At 42.1% G+C, this 19,469-nt stretch overlaps 2 protein-coding genes across 2 annotated transcripts; one reads left to right on the top strand and one right to left on the bottom strand.

Annotated features, from left to right (window-relative positions):
• The first annotated feature begins 10,114 nt into the window (after window positions 1-10,114).
• Window positions 10,115-11,023, top strand: LOC124505495 (olfactory receptor 4C3). The gene has a single exon (XM_047071459.1). It carries the CDS (start codon window positions 10,115-10,117, stop codon window positions 11,021-11,023), a length of 909 nt encoding a protein of 302 aa, XP_046927415.1.
• Window positions 11,024-18,275: 7,252 nt separating this feature from the next.
• Window positions 18,276-19,238, bottom strand: LOC124505360 (olfactory receptor 4C45-like). The gene has a single exon (XM_047071301.1). It carries the CDS (start codon window positions 19,236-19,238, stop codon window positions 18,276-18,278), a length of 963 nt encoding a protein of 320 aa, XP_046927257.1.
• Window positions 19,239-19,469: the final 231 nt, after the last annotated feature.

Consider the following 19,469-nt stretch of genomic DNA (forward strand, 5'->3'; position numbering starts at 1 on the left):
GCAATTGTGGATAGAAGATACAGGTACCGTAAGGAAAGAAATAACGAGTCATTCTCAGTAAAAGTTCATATTTTCATGATGAGAGCTGAGAGACTATTAAAAATTTCCAGAATAAAACTGATTTGAATGTTTGAAATTATGTCTAGTCTATCCATGTCCTGTGATACTGGCCAGACAAATTATTATACACAACTTCAATTTCTTTTAAACAGTTTACACTGCATTGCAGAACATGGAAACACCAACTCTCCCTCACCTTTGTCTGAGATGGAGCCTTCATCAGCCTGGGCTAGTAAGAGTCTGTGATGAGTAGGACCCCTTGTTAGAGTGAAAAGTATGACCCCTGGTCCTCCAACTCTGCACATCAGAACATTGATCAGAGTAGTTACTGATGGTTCACCTATGCCTGATTCTATCTACAATTTTTTTTTGAAATTTTACTGAAATGGAGTTTAATGTGATTTTATTCCATTTAAAAACATTCTGCCGTTTTTAAAAATATTTATTTTGAGAGAGAGAGAGAGAGAGAGAGAGAGAGTTAGAACTTGAGTGGGGGAAGGGCAGAGAGAGAGGGAGACAGAAAATCCCAAGCAGGCTCTGTGCTCAAACCCATGAACCATGAGATCATGACCTGACCTGAAATCAAGAGTTGGACGCTTAACCAACTGAGCCACCCATGTTCCCCCTCCCATTTTGATACACTTACAAAATTGCCAGGAGTCCACAGCAGAAAAAAGGTCAAGACCAGCTTTATCTGGCATGTTCCAGACAGAGGCTGCTCCACTGGGTGGGTCCTGGACAGAAGACCACAAGGCACAGACTGACTCTGGGGGACACTGGGAGGGGCTGAGCAGTCTTCAGTTGCCCCTGAGATGGACATTGTCCTCACAGTCTAATCTATATTCTCTCTCTATCTGCCGTGTGGATTCTTAGACAGTGGTCCAAATCTTTTATGCCATAAGTAGTTTTGAAGTGGCATCTTGGATAGCAGCAGTTGAATGTCCTTTCTCTGAGAGTCCCTGTTTGCTTCTTTGGCTCTGAGGGAAGAGCCAAAGCAGGGGCCTTCTGGGAATCATTGGGGTCCATGAAGGGATGAGTTGGTTTTGGAACAATACCAGAAATAATCTATAGCTTGGGACTATGAGAATGCAGCAAATACAATTAGGAATTACTGAATTCAAATCCTGGAAGTGCACAGAATAGGTTTATACTAAAATGAACGTAACTATAGTATGTTGTGAAATTATGCAATAAATATCTAAATGTTGTGTACATGTGACCACACACACACACACATGCGCACGCACAAATAATTGAGCATTGGTTTGGTGCATCAGCTTAGAAGTAGGATCGCATATTCTCATAAGAAGTTGACATGGTTTTATTTTTAAAAATGAAGAAAATGTATTCACAGGGGCTGATTTACTTAGCCAAGAGTGAGCTGGAATTTAAATCCGTATCATTCTGCTTTCAAGTATGATCTTGCCAAAATGCACAGTGCTTTACTATCTACTGATCTTCCTCTGCATGTTTTATTTTGTGTTTCCTGCTTGTGAGTTTCTTGTTATCAACGTCCTTATTGTCAATCTCTGATATGAACTTACCCAGATTTATTTAAAATCTGAAGTCACTATCCAGTATATCATCCGGGAGGCTTTGATTCTCTCTAATACACACGGTAAAGTGCTTTCTCCTGGTCACTCGTTACTGTGGGATGGCTTTGCTTTCCATTTGTATGTCTTAGAACTTGAACCTTTTGGGTCCTCTGGTCAGGTGACCCCCATATTCTGTTTGAGGGCTGCATTTTATTGATAACTTATTGCCACCTACATTGGGTACATGTGGGAAGAGCTCCAAGAGAACCTCTTCTCTTGTTGGTCAGACAAGTGGGCTAGAGAGTGAAGGGGTGGATACTTTCCTTTTCTTTTTCCGTCTTCTTCTTTTTTGTTTTTTTTTTGTCTTCTGTTTTTTACTCTTCTAGACCCCAGACAATCCAATGGCAGAGAAGCAGTAACAAGGGTAATAATGGTGGTGTGACAGGTGCCTTAAACTCTCAGGGAGTGAAACTTTTTATTTGGCCATTGAAGCTGTGATCTCAGGTGCCTGGAACAAAGCCTTTTTATTCTCTCTGTCCTCCTGAATCTTGGCCATTGACACAGACTCCGTTGTGGGAAGTATGTAGCACAGAGAAAAAAAAAAAAAAACTAAAGCCAAATTTCCAGGGCCAAAGGCACCAGGGAGATCAAGGAGAGGAAGGGCCCAAGATAGTCCTCTCATTAAGTTGTGTATGAATTCCAGGGCTCTCCGCCTTGAAGCTGCAAACTCGTGGATCTGAACTCAAGCAGCATACCAAGGTCTTTGAGACCAGCATTACAGGACAGACCACTACTCGAGTCCCAGACTGGCCACTGGGTGGCGTATATGTGGGACAGAGCTGAAGAACACTGCAACGGATTTGGTAACTGAACTGACATTGGAACCACAGCCCACAGAAGATGGGTTAGAAATTGGGACCTGAAACTAGCAAGGTTAACTGCCTGCTAAAATTAAAAAATCCAACATTCTCAATTTAAAAAAGATAGAGTATCATTACATGATATTCAAAATATCCAGGATACAAGCTGAATTTGCCCAGTATATGGAGAAGCAGAAATCTCAACCTGCCAAGGGAAAAATACGACCAGCAGAGGCAATGATACAGATGTTGGAATTTTCAAAGACTTTAACCATTATAATCATGACCTATAAGTAAGGGCAGGCATACTGGAAACAGATGGAAAGATAGAAAGTGTCAGCAAAGAAATGGATATTATAAAAAAGAATGAAATTGAAAATGGAGAACCAAAAGATTCAGTGGCCAGAATAAAACAAATCTCTGGCTGGGCTCAGTGGCACAGAAGAAATATAAAAGAAAGGTGAACTTGAAGGAAATTGACAGAAATTATCTAGTCTGAACCACAGAGAGAAAAAAAAAGATAAAAAATATTGGATAGAGTCTCAGGGCTTGTGAGACAATACCAAAATGTCTAACATCCATATTATTAGAGTCTCAGAAAAAGAGGAGAGACAATATGGTTTAGAAATACATTTAAAAAAATTTGGTGACATATATAAACTGATAGGTTCAGGAAGCTCAGCAAGTCTGAAACTGGACGACCTTAAAGAAAACCACCTGAGGGATGCCTGGGTGGCTTAGTCGGCTAAGCCGACTAACACAGCTTAGAAGTAGGATCTCATATTCTCTCATATTCTCATAAGAAGTTGAGCTTGTGTTCATGAGTTTGAGTCCCGCGTCGGGCTCTATGCTGACAGCTCAGAGCCTAGAGCCTACTTCGGATTCTGTGTCTCCCTCTCTCTCTCTGCCCCTCCCCCGCGTATTCTCTCTCTCTCTCTCTCTCTCTCTCTCTGAAAAATATTAAAACAAAATGAAATCCACCTGAGACACATCATAATCAAACAAAAAACCAAGACAAAGAAAATCTTTACATTATAAAGTGGAATACCTATGTAACCGTGAAGCAGTTCAGAAGTAGATTTTTAACTCTCCAGGATCCCTCATGTCTCTTTCCAATCCTACCTCTTTCTCTCCCTTGAAGGTCAACACTAATGTGACTTTTATGATAAAACTTCTTTTTTTTTAAAATTTTTTAAATGTTTATTTATTTTTGAGACAGAGACAGAGCATGAATGGGGGACGGTCAGAGAGAGAGGGAGACACGGAATCCGAAGCAGGCTCCAGGCTCTGAGCTGTCAGCACAGAGCCTGACGTGGGGCCCGAACTCACGGACCATGAGATCATGACCTGAGCCGAAGTCGGACGCTTAACCGACTGAGCCACCCAGGCGCCCCTTCTTTGCTTTTCTTTATACTTTTTACATTTACCACCTATGTACCCGTCTCTAGATTGGCCTATTTGACATTTTAAATCAATGCAATCATACTGAATATAATCTTTTGTGTCTAAATTCTTTGGCTCACCATTGTGTTTGTGAGACCCATGTTCTTATATCTGCCATTCACCTACTTTCATTCTGTTAGTCCATTGTATAAATATAGCAACCTTTTTTTATACATTCTGTTAATTATGGACATTTGAGTTGTTAACACTTTTATGCTGTTATCAATAGGTCTCTTGACATTCTTGGTGATGTATCTTCCGGCGTACGGCTACATAACTTTCTCTTGGGTTTATACCTAGGAATAGGGCTTCTGGGTCATAGGTTATGTGTATATTTATGTTTATCCAATGTATACTTTGGAAAACTATTATACATGTTCACCAGCAGCATACGAGAGATACTGTTCCTCCATATTGACAACAAACACTCAGTATTGACTGTCCTTTTAATTTTAGGCACGTAGGGGAAGGATTGCAGTGGTATTTTATTGTGCTTCTGTGTCCTATTTGTCAGGTGATAAAAGAGGGGAACGCTACTCCCTAAGATGTTTACTGACCACTGGATGGCTTCTTTGCAGAAGTGCTGTTCCAGTCTCATGTGGTTGCTTTTATCTTATTGATTTGTAAGAGGTCTTTATATGTTCCACATCAGTCCTAGTTCTCTGAGAAGCAGAAGCTAAGACAGAGTCGATGTGCAAGAGATTTACTGGGTGAAACACTGGTGAGGGAAAGTGGGAGGGGCCGTCCAGAATGATGCAGCTCCCGCTGCTGTGAAAGAGAGCAGAGAAAAGGAAGGAAAGAAGTTCATGGACTGCAGTGTAGCTCTAAGAGACAAGACCCAAGGAGTTCTTGACTTAAAACAAGAGTAGAGATTGGAAGCTGGGGAAGGGAGTTTTGAAGAAAGTGAGGTTTTATTAAAAATGTTTTTAATGTTTATTTTTGAGAGAGAGAGACAGAGGTTGAGCAGGGGAGGGGAAGAGAGAGAGAGAGACACAGAATCTGAAGCAGGCCCCAGGCTCTGAGCTGTCAGCACAGAGCCCAACGCGGGGCTTGAACCCACGAACCCTGAGATCATGACCTGAGCTGAAGTTGGACACTTAACCGACTGAGCCACCCAGGTGCCCCTTGTTTTATTTATTTAAAGTTTATTTATTTATTTTGAGAGAGGGAGAGAGTGTGTGTGCATGTGTGGCCCCCCCCCCCCCCCCGCCACGAACAGGGGGAGAGAGGGAGAGATAATCCCAAGCAGCCTCCACACTGTCAGCAATGAGCTTGTTGCAGGGCTCAAACTCATGAATCACGAGATCATGACCTGAGATGAGATCAAGGGTCAGATACTTAACCCACTGAGCCACCCGGGTGCCCCAAAGGTGAAGGTTTTAAATGGTCCTTGAGGAGAACTGGAAAAATGTGTCGATTACAGAAATGGAGTAGGATCCCTGGGTGATGTTGATAAGCCTTTCGAAGGTGGTGACATGGATTTACAGTGGACTAAATTCTCTCTGGTTTGTGACTCTTGATAGAAACTTTCAGGAAACTGGTTGGGGGAAGGCTTAGAATAGGATTCATTCAGCCCTGGGCAATTGCTGAGCACATGCCAAGCAGGCAAGGGTGCTGGGAAGGTAAACGTTTACAAAATGTTATGGAGGAAAACTTGCCCCACACGTCAGTTAAGTATTCTACACGTGCATCTCTGTCAGTATTTATCAGCATTAAAAATATATAAAATGAACCCAACAGTTCCATTTATTTGATTTTGATTTGGTGATTCTATTTGTTTACGCCCCTGCTTTGTTTGGGAGGAGGCTTCTGCTCCATGTAAATAGAAGTTCCATGCTGCCAAGGACTGTGTCTGTCTCACTCACCAGGGTACTCCTGACATTTAGCAAAGTACTATCTTTTATTAAGTGGGCCTGGAAAAAAATCCTTATTGAATGATTGAAATGGCAGAGGTACAATTCTGGTTCACGTCATTTTGGTCTTTTGGCACACCACGCAGGAGAGGAATGGATGAAGGACAGTGATACTCTTCTCTCAGCTTTAAGGGAGGAGATGAAAGGCCCCCCTTCTGAGCACAGAAGATGCTCAGTAAATGCCGTTGATTCTTCTTGGTGTTGTTCAGCCAGAAATTTCTCTAAAGACGCTGACCCTCCAGTGACAGTTCCTGAAATATCCTAACTCCCCTTTCCTCCTGACAATTTATAATCTCTCTGTTCAGACGCTTGAAAGATACTGGGCACTTGTAAGAGGCACAATAGAAGCCACTTCCTTGTGAGACCGAAATTGTAGTCAGGGGACTAATTAAATGATGGTGTCAACGTTGTTCTGACCTGTGAACGAGGCACAAACTCCAGTGAGTGATCCCCATGAGGGAGAATTAGTCTCCCCTAGAGAGGCAGAAAGCACATGGCACTGACTGTCCCTGTGCTGTCACTCCCAATTCCCTTATAAAAACCCTGTCCAGTGGAAGGAAAAAGCTTTTCTCGGAGACTGTGCTGGTGAATATCCTTAGCAGAAAGCAGAGCTAATGAACCGGTTAACTCTGTCTAAAGAAGGCAGACAACGGAAAGTGGTGGTTGCATTGGAAAGGGCATAGGCTGGGGTGAGGTGTGACCTGGGTTCCAGCCACACCTCTGTCATGGGTCACCCATGTGACCTTGGCTCAGTGCATCTATATCTAAGATCTCTCTGAGTCTGAACTCCACCGTCTTTAAAATAGAGAACTGGAAATGATGATTTTAAGTCCCATCAGGTTCTTAAGCAGACAAAAGGGAAATGGATGACAAAACAACTCCCAGCTTCTTGTAAATGAATGACCATCATTTGTGTTTTCACTTCGTACTATTCTAAGAAATCTTCAGGGGCGCCTGGGCGGCTCAGTTGGTTGAGTGTCTGACTTTGGCCCAGGTCATGATGTCACAGCTTGTGAGTTTAAGCCCCGCATCTGGCTCTATGCTGTCAGCTCAGAGCCCGCTTCGGATCCTCTGCCTTTCCCCCTGCCCCACCCCCCGCGTCTCAAAAATAAATAAACAACAACAAAAAAAGAAACCTTCAGATCAGATGAGTTTCGGTAATTGATAGCACTTGCTTCGTCTGTGCTTTGCCTCAATGTATAAAACATTCTAATCTCATCCAGCAGTTTAATCACATGAAACAGTGAAATTTGGGATGATACATTGGAGCTGATCTGAATGATCCTTTAAGAACTCTTCCGGATCCACCTTTCTGTTATGTTAGGAGGTAAAAACAAAGCACAACACAACACCTGGAGACCTGTTGTCCTCAGATCCAGTCAATGTAAGTTGTCTGTAATCTGTTTTTGAAAACTAAAGAAAAATGCAACTCAAAACTGTGGTGGGATAATTTTACTAAAATTCTCATTACTTTCCACACAATAATTTTGTTTCTCATGGATAACTCAAACAGGAGACTTTTTTTTTTCTAGCTAGCTTTTTAACAAAGAATTTATTTTGTATTCCCACAAATCGCAGAGATGAATCAGCTTAACATTTTTATTTTTGGGCTGAATTCTGTGCTATTCATACCAATTTGCATTTTCTCTATTGTGTTCTGTATGGGGATCAGTATTAGCTCATTTTTTAAATATTTATAATATTATAATTTTGAATATAATTAGCTATATTCAATACAACTAATTTAGTTTTGAACATATCCACCTAGGTCCTTGGGTATTTAAGCCACGTAATGAGTTTGTTGTCCATGGTGTTAATGATGGTGATTTTAGAGATGCCATTTTTGAATGTATATTGCATCCAGGCTCTGTACAAACACCCGGCGTGCCCTGTTATCATTTACTGCTCTCTGCAACCTCAAGGTATAGCAGTTCTTTGGTTTTCATTTTATTTTTGTCTATTTATTAAATTTTTAAAATGTTTATTTATTTATTTTTTTAACGTTTTATTTATTTTTGAGACAGGGAGAGACAGAGCATGAACAGGGGAGGGTCAGAGAGAGGGAGACACAGAATCTGAAACAGGCTCCAGGCTCGGAGCTGTCAGCACAGAGCCCGACGCGGGGCTCGAACTCACAGACCGCGAGATCACGACCTGAGCCGAAGTCGGCCGCTCAACCGACTGAGCCATCCAGGCGCCCCTAAAATGTTTATTTTTAAGAGAGAGAGAGAGAGCGAGCGAGCGCCTGAGTGGAGGAGGGGCAGAGAGAGAGGGAGACAGTGAATCCAAAGCAAACTCCAGGCTCTGAGCTGTCAGCACAGAGCCTGACGCGGGCTTCGAACCCGCAAACTGTGAGATCATCACCTGAGCCAAAGTTGGACACTTAACTGACTGAGCTACCCAGGCGCTCCCATTTTCATTTTATAAATAAGAAGATTGAGGCTTTGAGAAGTTGTTCACAGAGGAAGGCAGAGGAAGGATTCACACCCAGATAAGCCTCCATGACAGTATAGTGCGGTGAAGCCCACAGCATCTGTATAGCAAGACTGCCTGGGTGCAAGTCCCAGCTCGGCCACTTCCTAGCTGAGCATGCTTCTGTGGGTTGCTCGTATGTGTATCACTTTCTTCCTCTGCAAAAGGGGGATGAAAACAGCAGTCTACTTCAAGGGGATAATGTGAGGATTAAACAAGCTGATATACGTAAAGCACTTAGGAACGTGCTTGGCAAAAACTGCATGCGACCCAGGGATTTGCTCTTATCACCCCTGTCTGTGTTCTTGGCCATCACGTTTTACTCTGAAAAGGTCCCCATTTGACTCGTCACTTACAGAAGCAACTTTGCCTCCTTGAACTAAAACTGGGAGAGAGAAAAGGAGGGGGCAGCTTCCAGATCAACCCAGGAATCTACTCCCCAGTATTTCTTATATCTCGTATATCTGGGTGTCCCTTCCTCTGACACTTAAACGTTCTCCCTTAATTCTTACCATACTGAACATCAGGTTTCCAGCAAGTCGGAAGATTTAGCTACTTTAAGGAGGCCTGTTTCCAGGAGAGTAATAGATTGCTGGTGGGTAGGCTTAGTGTCAGTTTTTTGTTTAAAATTTTTTATAAATGTTTATTTTTGAGAGAGAGAGAGAGAGAGAGAGAGAGAATAAGTGGGGGGTGAGGGGCAGAGAGAGAGGGAGACACAGAATCCGAAGCAGGCTCCAGGATCTGAGCTGTCAGCACAGAGCCCTATGCGGGGCTCAAACCCACGAACCATGAGATCATGATCTAAGGCAAAGTTGGACGCTTAACTGACTGAGCCACCCAGGTGCCCCAGGTTTTTGTTTAAAACCAGGGTAGGCATAGGCATTTTCTTACTATCACTAAGAGAAGAAAGGGTGAGTAGGAATATTCTACCTTGTAGCTGGTTAAGAGGGAGCATCTGTTCTTCCTGCCCCTGGAGCTTCCTTTAATGAATAGGCAGATACTCATTACTTAATAGAATCTTCCACAGATGCTCAACAAACTTTTACTTTAAAGGAAGTCCTTCCTACAGATGCGGAAGGACTAGTAGCTTTTAACTAGAAGGATTTCACTGAGCCCAGGGAAAGCAAAACCAGAAGCATATAAAACGTGTAAAGCAAGGGGGCAAGAGTAATTTAAGTTTGGCCTCCTGGACATGATGCCGCCCACAGCACGGGTTCTGAGTGGGAGGGGGTGAGCCGGGAAAGAACCAGGAAGTCGGGCAGGTCTTCAGCTGCAGCCTATCAGCTTGTCTGAGATTTGCTTCTGTTTTACATCGGTTTGTGTTGCCATCAGAAACACTGACAGAAAGTGTAGCAAGCTTCATTGAAAAGTTCAAGAAGAAAGACTGAATTCAAAGGATGTGGACTAAACACGCAGAGTTTTCAGGAGATCCTAAATGTTCATGGTTTTCTCAGGTGCCGTTGCATCTATGTGGAACCATCCTGAAAATTGTCAGAGGCATACTCTAGTGGAAAATCAAGGTCTGCCAAATGTTCAGTTTTAGCAGTAATGAAACTAATATTTAGTTGTTTTCATGTAAGAACTTAGAAATCTACTGCCCAGTGATGCAAAAGTCAACAATAGACATATGCTCATATTTTGTGGTTAACAAAGTGAATTGATACAAAAATATTGGAATGGAAAGAGTTAAGAGGGACAAAGGGAAGCGAGTGTGTCTGAAGAAAATCTGGCAGCACCTTCCCCCACCCTGTAATTAGTTCTCTTATGGTTGTGTTTTTCTCTTGACTTTATAGGCAATACCGTACCTGCATTCTCATTGTCCTTGGGCTATATGGAAATGCCACACAATATCACAGAGTTTTTCATGCTGGGACTCTCACAGAAGCCAGAGATACAGAGAGTCCTCTTTGTGGTTTTTTTGATCATCTATGTGGTCACCGTGTGTGACAACATGCTCATTGTGGTCACCATTACCTCCAGTCCCACCCTGGCTTCCCCCATGTATTTTTTCTTGGCCAATCTGTCCTTTATTGATACCTGTTATTCTTCCTCTATGGCCCCTAAACTCATTGCGGACTCCTTGTGTGAGGGGAGAGCCATCTCTTTTGAGGGTTGCATGGCTCAGCTCTTTGGGGCCCATTTCTTGGGAGGTGTTGAGATTATTCTGCTCACGGTCATGGCCTATGACCGCTACGTGGCCATCTGCGAGCCTCTGCACTACACGACCACCATGACCAAGCATCTCTGTGCCCTGCTGGTGGGGGTGGCTTGGCTGGGAGGCTTCCTGCATTCACTGGTTCAGCTCCTCCTGGTCCTTCAGCTGCCCTTCTGTGGGCCTAATGTGATCAATCACTTTGTCTGCGACCTGTACCCCTTGCTGGAGCTCGCCTGCACCGACACATATGTCACTGGCGTCCTGGTGGTGGCCAACAGTGGTGTGATCTGCCTGTTGAACTTCCTCATGCTGGCTGCCTCCTACGTTGTCATCCTGCGTTCCTTGAGGTGCCACGGTGCCGAGGGGAGGCGCAAAGCCCTCTCCACCTGTGGGGCCCACTTCACTGTTGTTGCCCTGTTCTTTGTGCCTTGTATATTTACTTATATGCGGCCATCGTCTACTTTGTCCGTGGACAAAAACATGGCAGTATTTTATGGTATTCTGACGCCTATGCTGAATCCACTCATTTACACCCTGAGAAATGAAGACGTAAAAAATGCCATGAGAAAGCTCTTCATTCAGTAAGAAACTACATGTATGTAATGAGTGGTAAAGCAGGAAGTAGAAATGACTTTATTTCTGTAAGTGTAACAAACCAAAACTCGTTCTGACTACTGAATATCACCTTATTCCATTATGTCTATCTGTTCATCTTCATAGGCTTTTAGGGTTTAGTCTTTTTACCTGAATTACATAGTTTGGTTATAAAACAACGGTGTAAGACGTATGTGGCATGAATCATTATTATCCCTGTTTTAGAAATGAAGAAACTTTGTCTCTTGATGTGATTGGTTAATCAAGGTTATCTGGCTGTGAAGTACCTAAGCCAATACCCCAAATCGGTTGTTTTTGGTCCATCATTCAGCTCTTTCACTAGTGATCCATGGTATATCATTCCAGTCTGTGTGATAATGGAGCTGTAGAAATGTGAGGCAAAATACAACGTAAGGCAAATAACTTCTTGCTTAGCTGTGGCTAGCAGTCTGTACGCATCCAGGCAGGCTTCTCTTCCTTCTTATCACCCTGTATGACATCCCTGGCATAGCTGCTGTTCTAGAAGACCTTTGCTCTGGAGACAGATCAACCTGAGTTTCTGTCCTATTTCCCGTGCTTACTTGTGCACGACCTTGAGAAAGTGACGAAACATCTAGCAGCCTCTGATGCCTGTCTTTAAAATAAAGATACAGACAATACATATCTAAAGTGTTACTGTGAGAATTAAATTAGAAAATCGATGTCAAATTCAGAATCCAGTTTCTGGCACATATTCCCACAACGTTTTATTTTATATGTTCCTCAACCTTTCCCTAATCTTCCATACAGAGGCTGCCTTCCTTCACTTTTCTATCTCTACTAGGTGTGAAAATAATGCTGTGCTTAGAGTAGATGACTTTGTTTTTGGCCAGTGATTATTCTTCCTAACTCCCTGCTTCAGATTCCAAGGGATGCTGGGGTTCTGGAATCTGAAATGTACATCCGTGTTTGCTCTGTTCTTTTCCTGGTTTTATGAACTCTGGCGAGACCCTTTCTCAGGCTTCATTCTTTAAGAGTGTAGGCTCTCATAATTTCCAAAAAGCTTTTGCTTCACAGTATGTAATTCACCATGTTGCAACATACCCACTTTTTATGCTTGTACCAAAAAAGAAACTAGAAGTTAATATGAAAGTTTGTCTACTACAAGTATTCACAGTTAGTATCCAAGAACTGATTCAGGAGCTCATTAGGAAATAGTTACTGCTTTACCCTCAAACCTCTATGTCTCACAAAAATAACAGTTGCCGAGTTCTTAGGGAAAATAAATGTTGCCTTCTTTCATTTTGTCACATTCTGATAGTCTAGTTAAAAAATTACGTATAATGAGGGGTGCCTGGGTGGCTCAGGCCCGGCTTCGGCTCAGGTCATGATTTCGTGGTTTGTGGGTTTGAGCCCCGCATTGGGTTCTGTGCTGACAGCACAAAGCTCAGAGCCTGTTTCAGATTCTGTGTCTCCCTCTCTCTCTGCCCCTCTCCTGCTCATGCTCTGTCTCTCTCTGTCTCTCAACAATAAATAAATGTTAAAAAAAATTTAAAAAACTAGGTATAACGAGACCTTGAATTTTATACCTATTCATTTCTGCTGTTAAGATAATAAAAGTATGATTGAGCCTGTATTCCAATTAGCTAATAAATATGAAACCATGGTGAGGGTCACTAAAAACAGCCTATTGTTTTCTCGAATTTGCCACAATTTTATCTAAAGGAGACTTTCTAGAAAAGCATACTTACTTCAGTTGAAATTTGATAAGCACCTTTTAGTACAGTTACCAACTAGCATAATGAACTGATCCAAGTGCTCCCCCCACTTTTTTTAAATCCCTTGTTTTTATTGCCTGAGTCATGATTAATAATGGCCCAACCAACTTACAAGTGCTGCTTATTTTTGAAAACATTTCAACTTGCTAGAATAAATACATGAGTAAATATCACCAGAAGTTTTCTATATGATTTCAAAATTATTACTAATCTTGTTCACAAAGGTAGCGGTGTCTCCATCTTGGAGTCTATGATAAAACCTCTTTCTCCCCAAATACATATTTATTTTAAAATTCAGAATGTAGGAAAACAAAGGTGAACAATACACACATGTGCACACACACACACACACACACACACGTGCATGTGTAAATCCACCTATAAGACATTACCCAGTGAGAGTTGCCATCAGTGTTTTGCTAGATATCCTGGTTATCAGCTTTTCCTTCTCCTCCACCTCCTCCTTCCATTCTTCTATTAACTTGGTTAAGCCTCTGCCATCCTAAAGGGTACCCTCTGGGGCTAAATGATTTCTTTGTTCACTTATAAGGCATCTTAAACTTTTTGGATCCTTGGTTTCCATGAACAAGAATAAGCATTTTAATCCTTAGTGTATGCCCTTGTCAAAGTACCATGTGCGTGAAGACCACAGCACCTGACAGGTTGATAGGCGTCTAATAAATGATGGTGCCCCCACCAACGGGCAGCAGAAGAAGAAAGGCTGGAGCTAGCTAGCATAAGCTTCCAAATTTTAAGTACTGTTGAAAATATCCATGTGGCGTCAAAACAGAACTGCATGTGAGATTTTATTCCACAGCTTATTGTTAGTACAGGCAAGCTACTTAAAAAAGTAGTATTTTGGGGGCGCCTGGGTGGCTCAGTCGATTGAGTGTCCGACGTTGGCTCAGGTCGTAATCTCAGAGTCTGTGAGTTCGAGCCCCGCAGTGGGCTCTGTGCTGATGGCTCAGAGCCTGGAGCCTGCTTCCGATTCTGTGTCTCCCTCTCTCTCTGCCCCTTCCCTGCTCATGCTCTGTCTCTGTCTCAAAAATAAATAAAAACATTAAGAAAAAAAAAGTAGTATTTTGGGGCCCTTGGGTGGCTCAGTTGGTTGAGCGTTCACTCTTGATTTTGGCTCCAACCCTTTGTTTCCTAATTCATGAAACAGGGAAATCAGGTCATGATCTCGTGGTTTGTGAGTTCAAGCCCTGCCACGGAGCCTGCTTGGGATTCTCTTTCACTCTGTCTCTCTCTCAAAATAGACAAAGTAAAAATAACAATCATAATAAAAAGTAAAAAGTAACAGGTAAAATTAATTAAAAAATAGTTTGTCACCTCTTGAACTTTCTTCCCTCAGTGAAGTTTTTCCTTTTTAATAGATGACAGCAGGATGAGTACATATTCATATCAAACATATTTACTATTTTTTATCTATTAGAGGAAAGTACTACTATATAAGGCACAAGCCACACCTTTATGTACAGACTCTTGCAGATGGAGGAAAAAATAATTGCAAAGAAATTTCCTGTTTTGTGGGAATCAAAACACTCATGCGGTTACAAATTATTGACCAGTGCTTAGCTGGTTCTTTGTGGACTCGTACATTTTCAGCCTGGTCTATCTATGAAGGTAAGTCCACTTTCAAATGAGTTCAAACAATGGAGGCCAAATGGTTTCAAGAAGAAAATTCCAAATATTAGAATAAAAATTTTAGTTTGTTGTCTGGTTATGTTAAAGAGATACAAAATGGGCTTGGTAACACACAGAGGCTGTGGGTCAGACAGGCTTAGATATGAATTCTGATTCAAGCAAATTTTATTTTTTTTTAATTTATTTTTTGTTTTTTAATTATTTTTAATGTTTTATTTTTGAGACAGAGAGAGACAGAGCGTGAGCAGGGGAGGGGCAGAGAAAGAGCGAGACACAGAATCCGAAGCAGGTTCCAGGCTCTGAGCTGTCAGCACAGAGCCCGATGTGGGGCTCGAAGTCACAAACCGCGAGATCATGACCTGAGCCGAAGTCGGACGCTCAACCGACTGAGCCACCCAGGCGCCCCGGATTCAAGCAAATTTTAGCTAATTGATCTTGAGCTATATAATTACCCTCTCCAACCCATTGCTTTCTAATTCATGAAACAGGGAAATCATTGCCGTTACTGGGCTGGAGTGAGAATTGAATAACAAAATGTGAATACAAAACACTTTGCACCTAGTAAGCAGTCAAAATGGAAAAAGCTGTCACAATTATATACTAGAATTGTTTTATTGCTCTTCACACCATCCTGTGGGTAGGGTCACCATTGTGTTCAAATTATGAATTGTTTCAAACAGAGGGAAGTCCCACAATTTGAGGGCTAAAATAAATTGACGAAAGAAAGAATGGCAGAAATTTGTTGCCTCCAAAACATAAAATGAGTCCTTAGGTCAGGATGTTATTCACAGAAGGTGCTCAACAAACATAAGCTGTCATCACCATCATCCTCATGAGAATCGTCCTCCTTATTTTTACTTGTTCCTATTCCATCCCATCTTTCTTGGGAATGACAGCTAGATCTTTAAAAGAGAAGTTTGACATTTTAAACATACCTATTTCTTTCTTTCTTTCTTTTTTTTTTTTTTGTTCAACGTTTATTTATTTTTGGGACAGAGAGAGACAGAGCATGAACGGGGGAGGGGCAGAGAGAGAGGGAGACACAGAATCAGAAACAGGCTCCAGGCTCTGAGCCATCAGCCCAGAGCCCGACGCGGGGCTCGAACTCACGGACCGCGAGATCGTGACCTGGCTGAAGTCGGACGCTTAACTGACTAGGCCACCCAGGCGCCCCCATACCTATTTCTTGCATATATTTACAAGTTGGTCACTCACAGGAAACTATGGCAAAACATCTGTTTTGTATAATTTACTATTGAAGAATAACTGAAATACAATGTTATATTAGTTTCAGGTATACAACAGGGATTCAACAGTTCTGTACATTACTCAGTGCTCACCACAGTAAGCGTGGTCACCATCTGTCACCATACAACAGTATTGCAATATTATTGATTATATTCCCATGCTGTACTTTTCATCCCCTTGACTTATTTATAACTGGAGCTTTGTACCTTTTATCCCCTGTACCTATATCACCCTTCCCCCACCCATCTCCCTTCTGGAAACTACCACTTTGTTTTCTTAAGAGTCTGCTTGTTTCTGGGCACTTGGGTGGCTCAGTTGGTTAAGCGTCTGACTCTTGATTTCGGCTCTGGTCATGATCTCACAGTTTGTGGGTTTGAGCCCCACATCAGGCTCTGCAGTGACAGTGAGAAGCCTGCTTGGGATTCCTTGTCTCCCTCTCTTTCTGCCCCTCTCTCACTCACGCATGCTCTCTCTCAAAAATAAATAAATTTTTAAAAAAGAGTCTGCTTGTTTGTTTTGGAAAAACATTTTCTAAAGGCCTGCATATAGAGTGAGATCTGACCTGATATAAAGTTCTGAGAACATGAGAAATGTCAGCATCACACGATATTCGAATCCCTGATTGTGAAATCACCTTCTGAGGTCAAGTTTCTGAGCTCTTCCTTGAGCATCGCAAGCTCTGTACAGAGATAGGTCTGTTGGTCACTGCCGCTGGGCTCTCCCTTCTCCGTTTTTCAGAGCACAGGGTCCCTCATTATTGAGAGCATTTGAAGTAAGTTCTGCTCAGGCATCTCACAATCGCTCCAACTGGCTCCCCTATTTGTAACCGCAGAGATGTTTAAGGGCATTTTTATTCCAGAATAGGGAGTCGGTGGTGGGCTAGCTTCTAGTGTCCAGAGATCCTCACAGGTCCCGTTAGTTTCCTTGCTGGGATGGTAAATCACCAGTATGCTGTCCCTACTCATAAGTGGATGCCATTTATGACTTATTTTGGAGTAACGTGGGGTTGGGGCTGAAGTACAGATGTTTGGTCCTCCTGTGATCATGGTTGGTGAATGAAAGTGGCGGTGTTCTTGGGCTCTGGTGAGCAACTGTAGTCCCTGGCACACTTTCTGTGCTGGTGACATCTCTGAAGGCTGTAACCGTGTCTGAGCAATTTCACTAATTTTCAGCTGACTCTTTTTTTTTTTCAACCGAAATCATTTAATGCTTACAATTTAAGAAAGTATGTAATGTTTTTTGTCCATTTTACAGGCCAAAAAAATCAGTAGAGAGATGAAGTAACTTGCTTCCATTTACAAGGCTAATTAATGCAGCAGACAAGATGAGAAATCAAGCCTATTTGATCTAAAGCTCTTAATCTTTGATTTCAAAGCATCTGACTATTTCTGAATCTCTCTCTTAGAATTTCATTATGTACATGTTATGAATTCTTTTCTATAATCTGGATCTGTGGTCATTGTTCTGTTTCGCTACACAAAATTGGTTCATATATCACTGGTAATTTCCTGCCACAGCTGTTCAAAGTCATCGTTTCCTTTGTCCACATCTAAAAGACAACTTCAGGGGCACCTGGGTGGCTCAGTCAGTTAAGTGTCTGACTTTGGCTCAGGTCATGATCTCAGAGTTCATGGGTTCGAGCCCCGCGTCGGGCTCTGCACTGACAGCTCAGAGCCTGGATCCTACTTCAGATTCTCTATCTCCCTCTTTCTCTTCCCTTCCTTCACTTGTGCTCTCTCTCAAAAATAAACATTAAAAAAACCATGACTTTAATGTACAGGTACTTTCTGCCTTAACTCTGCAGGCTTGATCAATTATATTTCTTTTGCACCAGCCAATTCTTCCTCCAATTGTTTCTGCAGACAATTGTATATTACAGAAAATGGTGGCAATGTAATTTCTAAAAAAGTACCTTTGTGTGCCAGTATTCTCTTCTTGGGATTGTGCTAAGTAAAGAGATTTTCATCGCTGTGATGAGAGAACATCTCTGAACCTCTTAAATTTACTACGATAAGAAAAAGTATACTTGGATGAAAGTACTTGAAGACTCCCAGCTGTTGAATACTTTTTTTCACATGCAGTTTCTTTTTGTCTTTTAAACTAAAACTTCATTCTAGCTGTAGCACTGGGGGTAAAGAGTGTTCAGGACTATTGACACTGATCTGTTTCACACCTCCAATCAGGGCAACATTATGACTTCTGTGGCCTGTTGGTAATTTTGTCCTCATGAGCCCTCCTCCTCCATTAACAATATTAAAAATTATATTTTATAACTGCATTGATATAAAGATGACTATAGTCCAAGTTGGATTTGGATTCCATTCATTGTTTCCTTATTTTAAAAGAAATTGAACATTTCAAGGGCTCCTAAAATTATTGTAGGCCCTAGGCACCATGCCTACTGTGTCTTAATGGGTATGTCGACCCTGCCCACGACATACGTGCTCCTGTAGAAATCTGATCCAGGCAGCAAAATTGACTGCCCCGAGTTTGATCAGGGAAATAAATCTCTATTTATTTATTTAAGAAAGGGAATAAATGTCTATAAATCACCACTAGATATTTTTAGGTAAAGACTCTAATGACAAACTTCATTTATCACTGTTTTTCATTATTTGCCCCCAGAGTTTCTTCATGACATTTTTCACTTCTGCATTTCTGAGGGTGTAGATTAAAGGGTTCAGCATGGGAGAGACTATGGTACAAAACACAGTCACAGCTTTGTCAGAGGGGAAGGAGGTCATGGGTCTCAGGTACAGGAATGTACAAGGTACAAAGAATAAGATGACAACGGTGACATGAGAGGCGCAGGTAGACAGGGCTTTGCGACGCCCTTCAGAGCTATGAGTCCTCAGTGAGTGCAGGATGACAACATAAGAAGCAACCAGCATAGAAAAAATGAGCAAACACAGTGATCCACTGTTGGCAGCAATCAGGGGCCCCAAAGTGCGAGTGTCTGTACAGGCTAGCTCCAGGAGAGGTATTAAATCACACAGAAAATGGTCAATAACATTGGGGCCACAGAACGGTAACTGGGCCATGAACAAAATCTGGATTCCTCCATGAAGAAAGCCTAAAATCCCAGCCATTCCCACGAAGAAACCACAGACAGGTCGTCTCATGATGGTCATGTAATGCAAGGGCTTACAGATGGCTACATAGCGGTCATAGGCCATGACAATTAACAAGATGATCTCAGCTCCAGCGAAGAAATGTTCTGCAAAGAGCTGAGTCATGCAGCCATTGAAGGAGATGGTGTTCTTCTCAGAGATCAGGTCATAGATCATTTTGGGTGCTATGGAAGAAGAGTAGAAACCATCTATAATAGACAAGTAGGACAGGAAAAAGTACATGGGAGAACCCAGGGCTGGGCTGATGAAGATGGTGATGGAGATGAGCAGGTTACCTGCCAGTGTGATCAAGTAGGTGATTAACAACACAGCAAATAAGAATTTCTGCAGTTCTGGATTCTGGGTCAAGCCCAGCAAAATGAATTCTGTTACATTGCTCATCCTTTCCATGGATTCAGCTTGGGTTGTGAGCACATGGTCCATCTGGAGAGATCACAGAATTTCTGAGTAATATTTTCAATTCAACACTAAAAGTTCCCATCACCTCTGTAGTCCTGGCCTCTGGGATTGATGGAACCACAGCTTCCACTCACCTCTGCCACTTCGGAGACAGTTATAAAGAAGATTAGAAAGGGGTTAGATTTCTCTTATTCATATAAATTGAATATTAACAACATGTTACAAACACCAGAATAAAAGCAAAGTGTTAATATG

Source organism: Lynx rufus, unplaced genomic scaffold, assembly GCF_022079265.1.
Source record: "Lynx rufus isolate CCGP_SWC_20201006 ecotype Redwood Valley unplaced genomic scaffold, mLynRuf1.p SCAF_9, whole genome shotgun sequence".
NCBI lineage: Eukaryota > Metazoa > Chordata > Mammalia > Carnivora > Felidae > Lynx > Lynx rufus.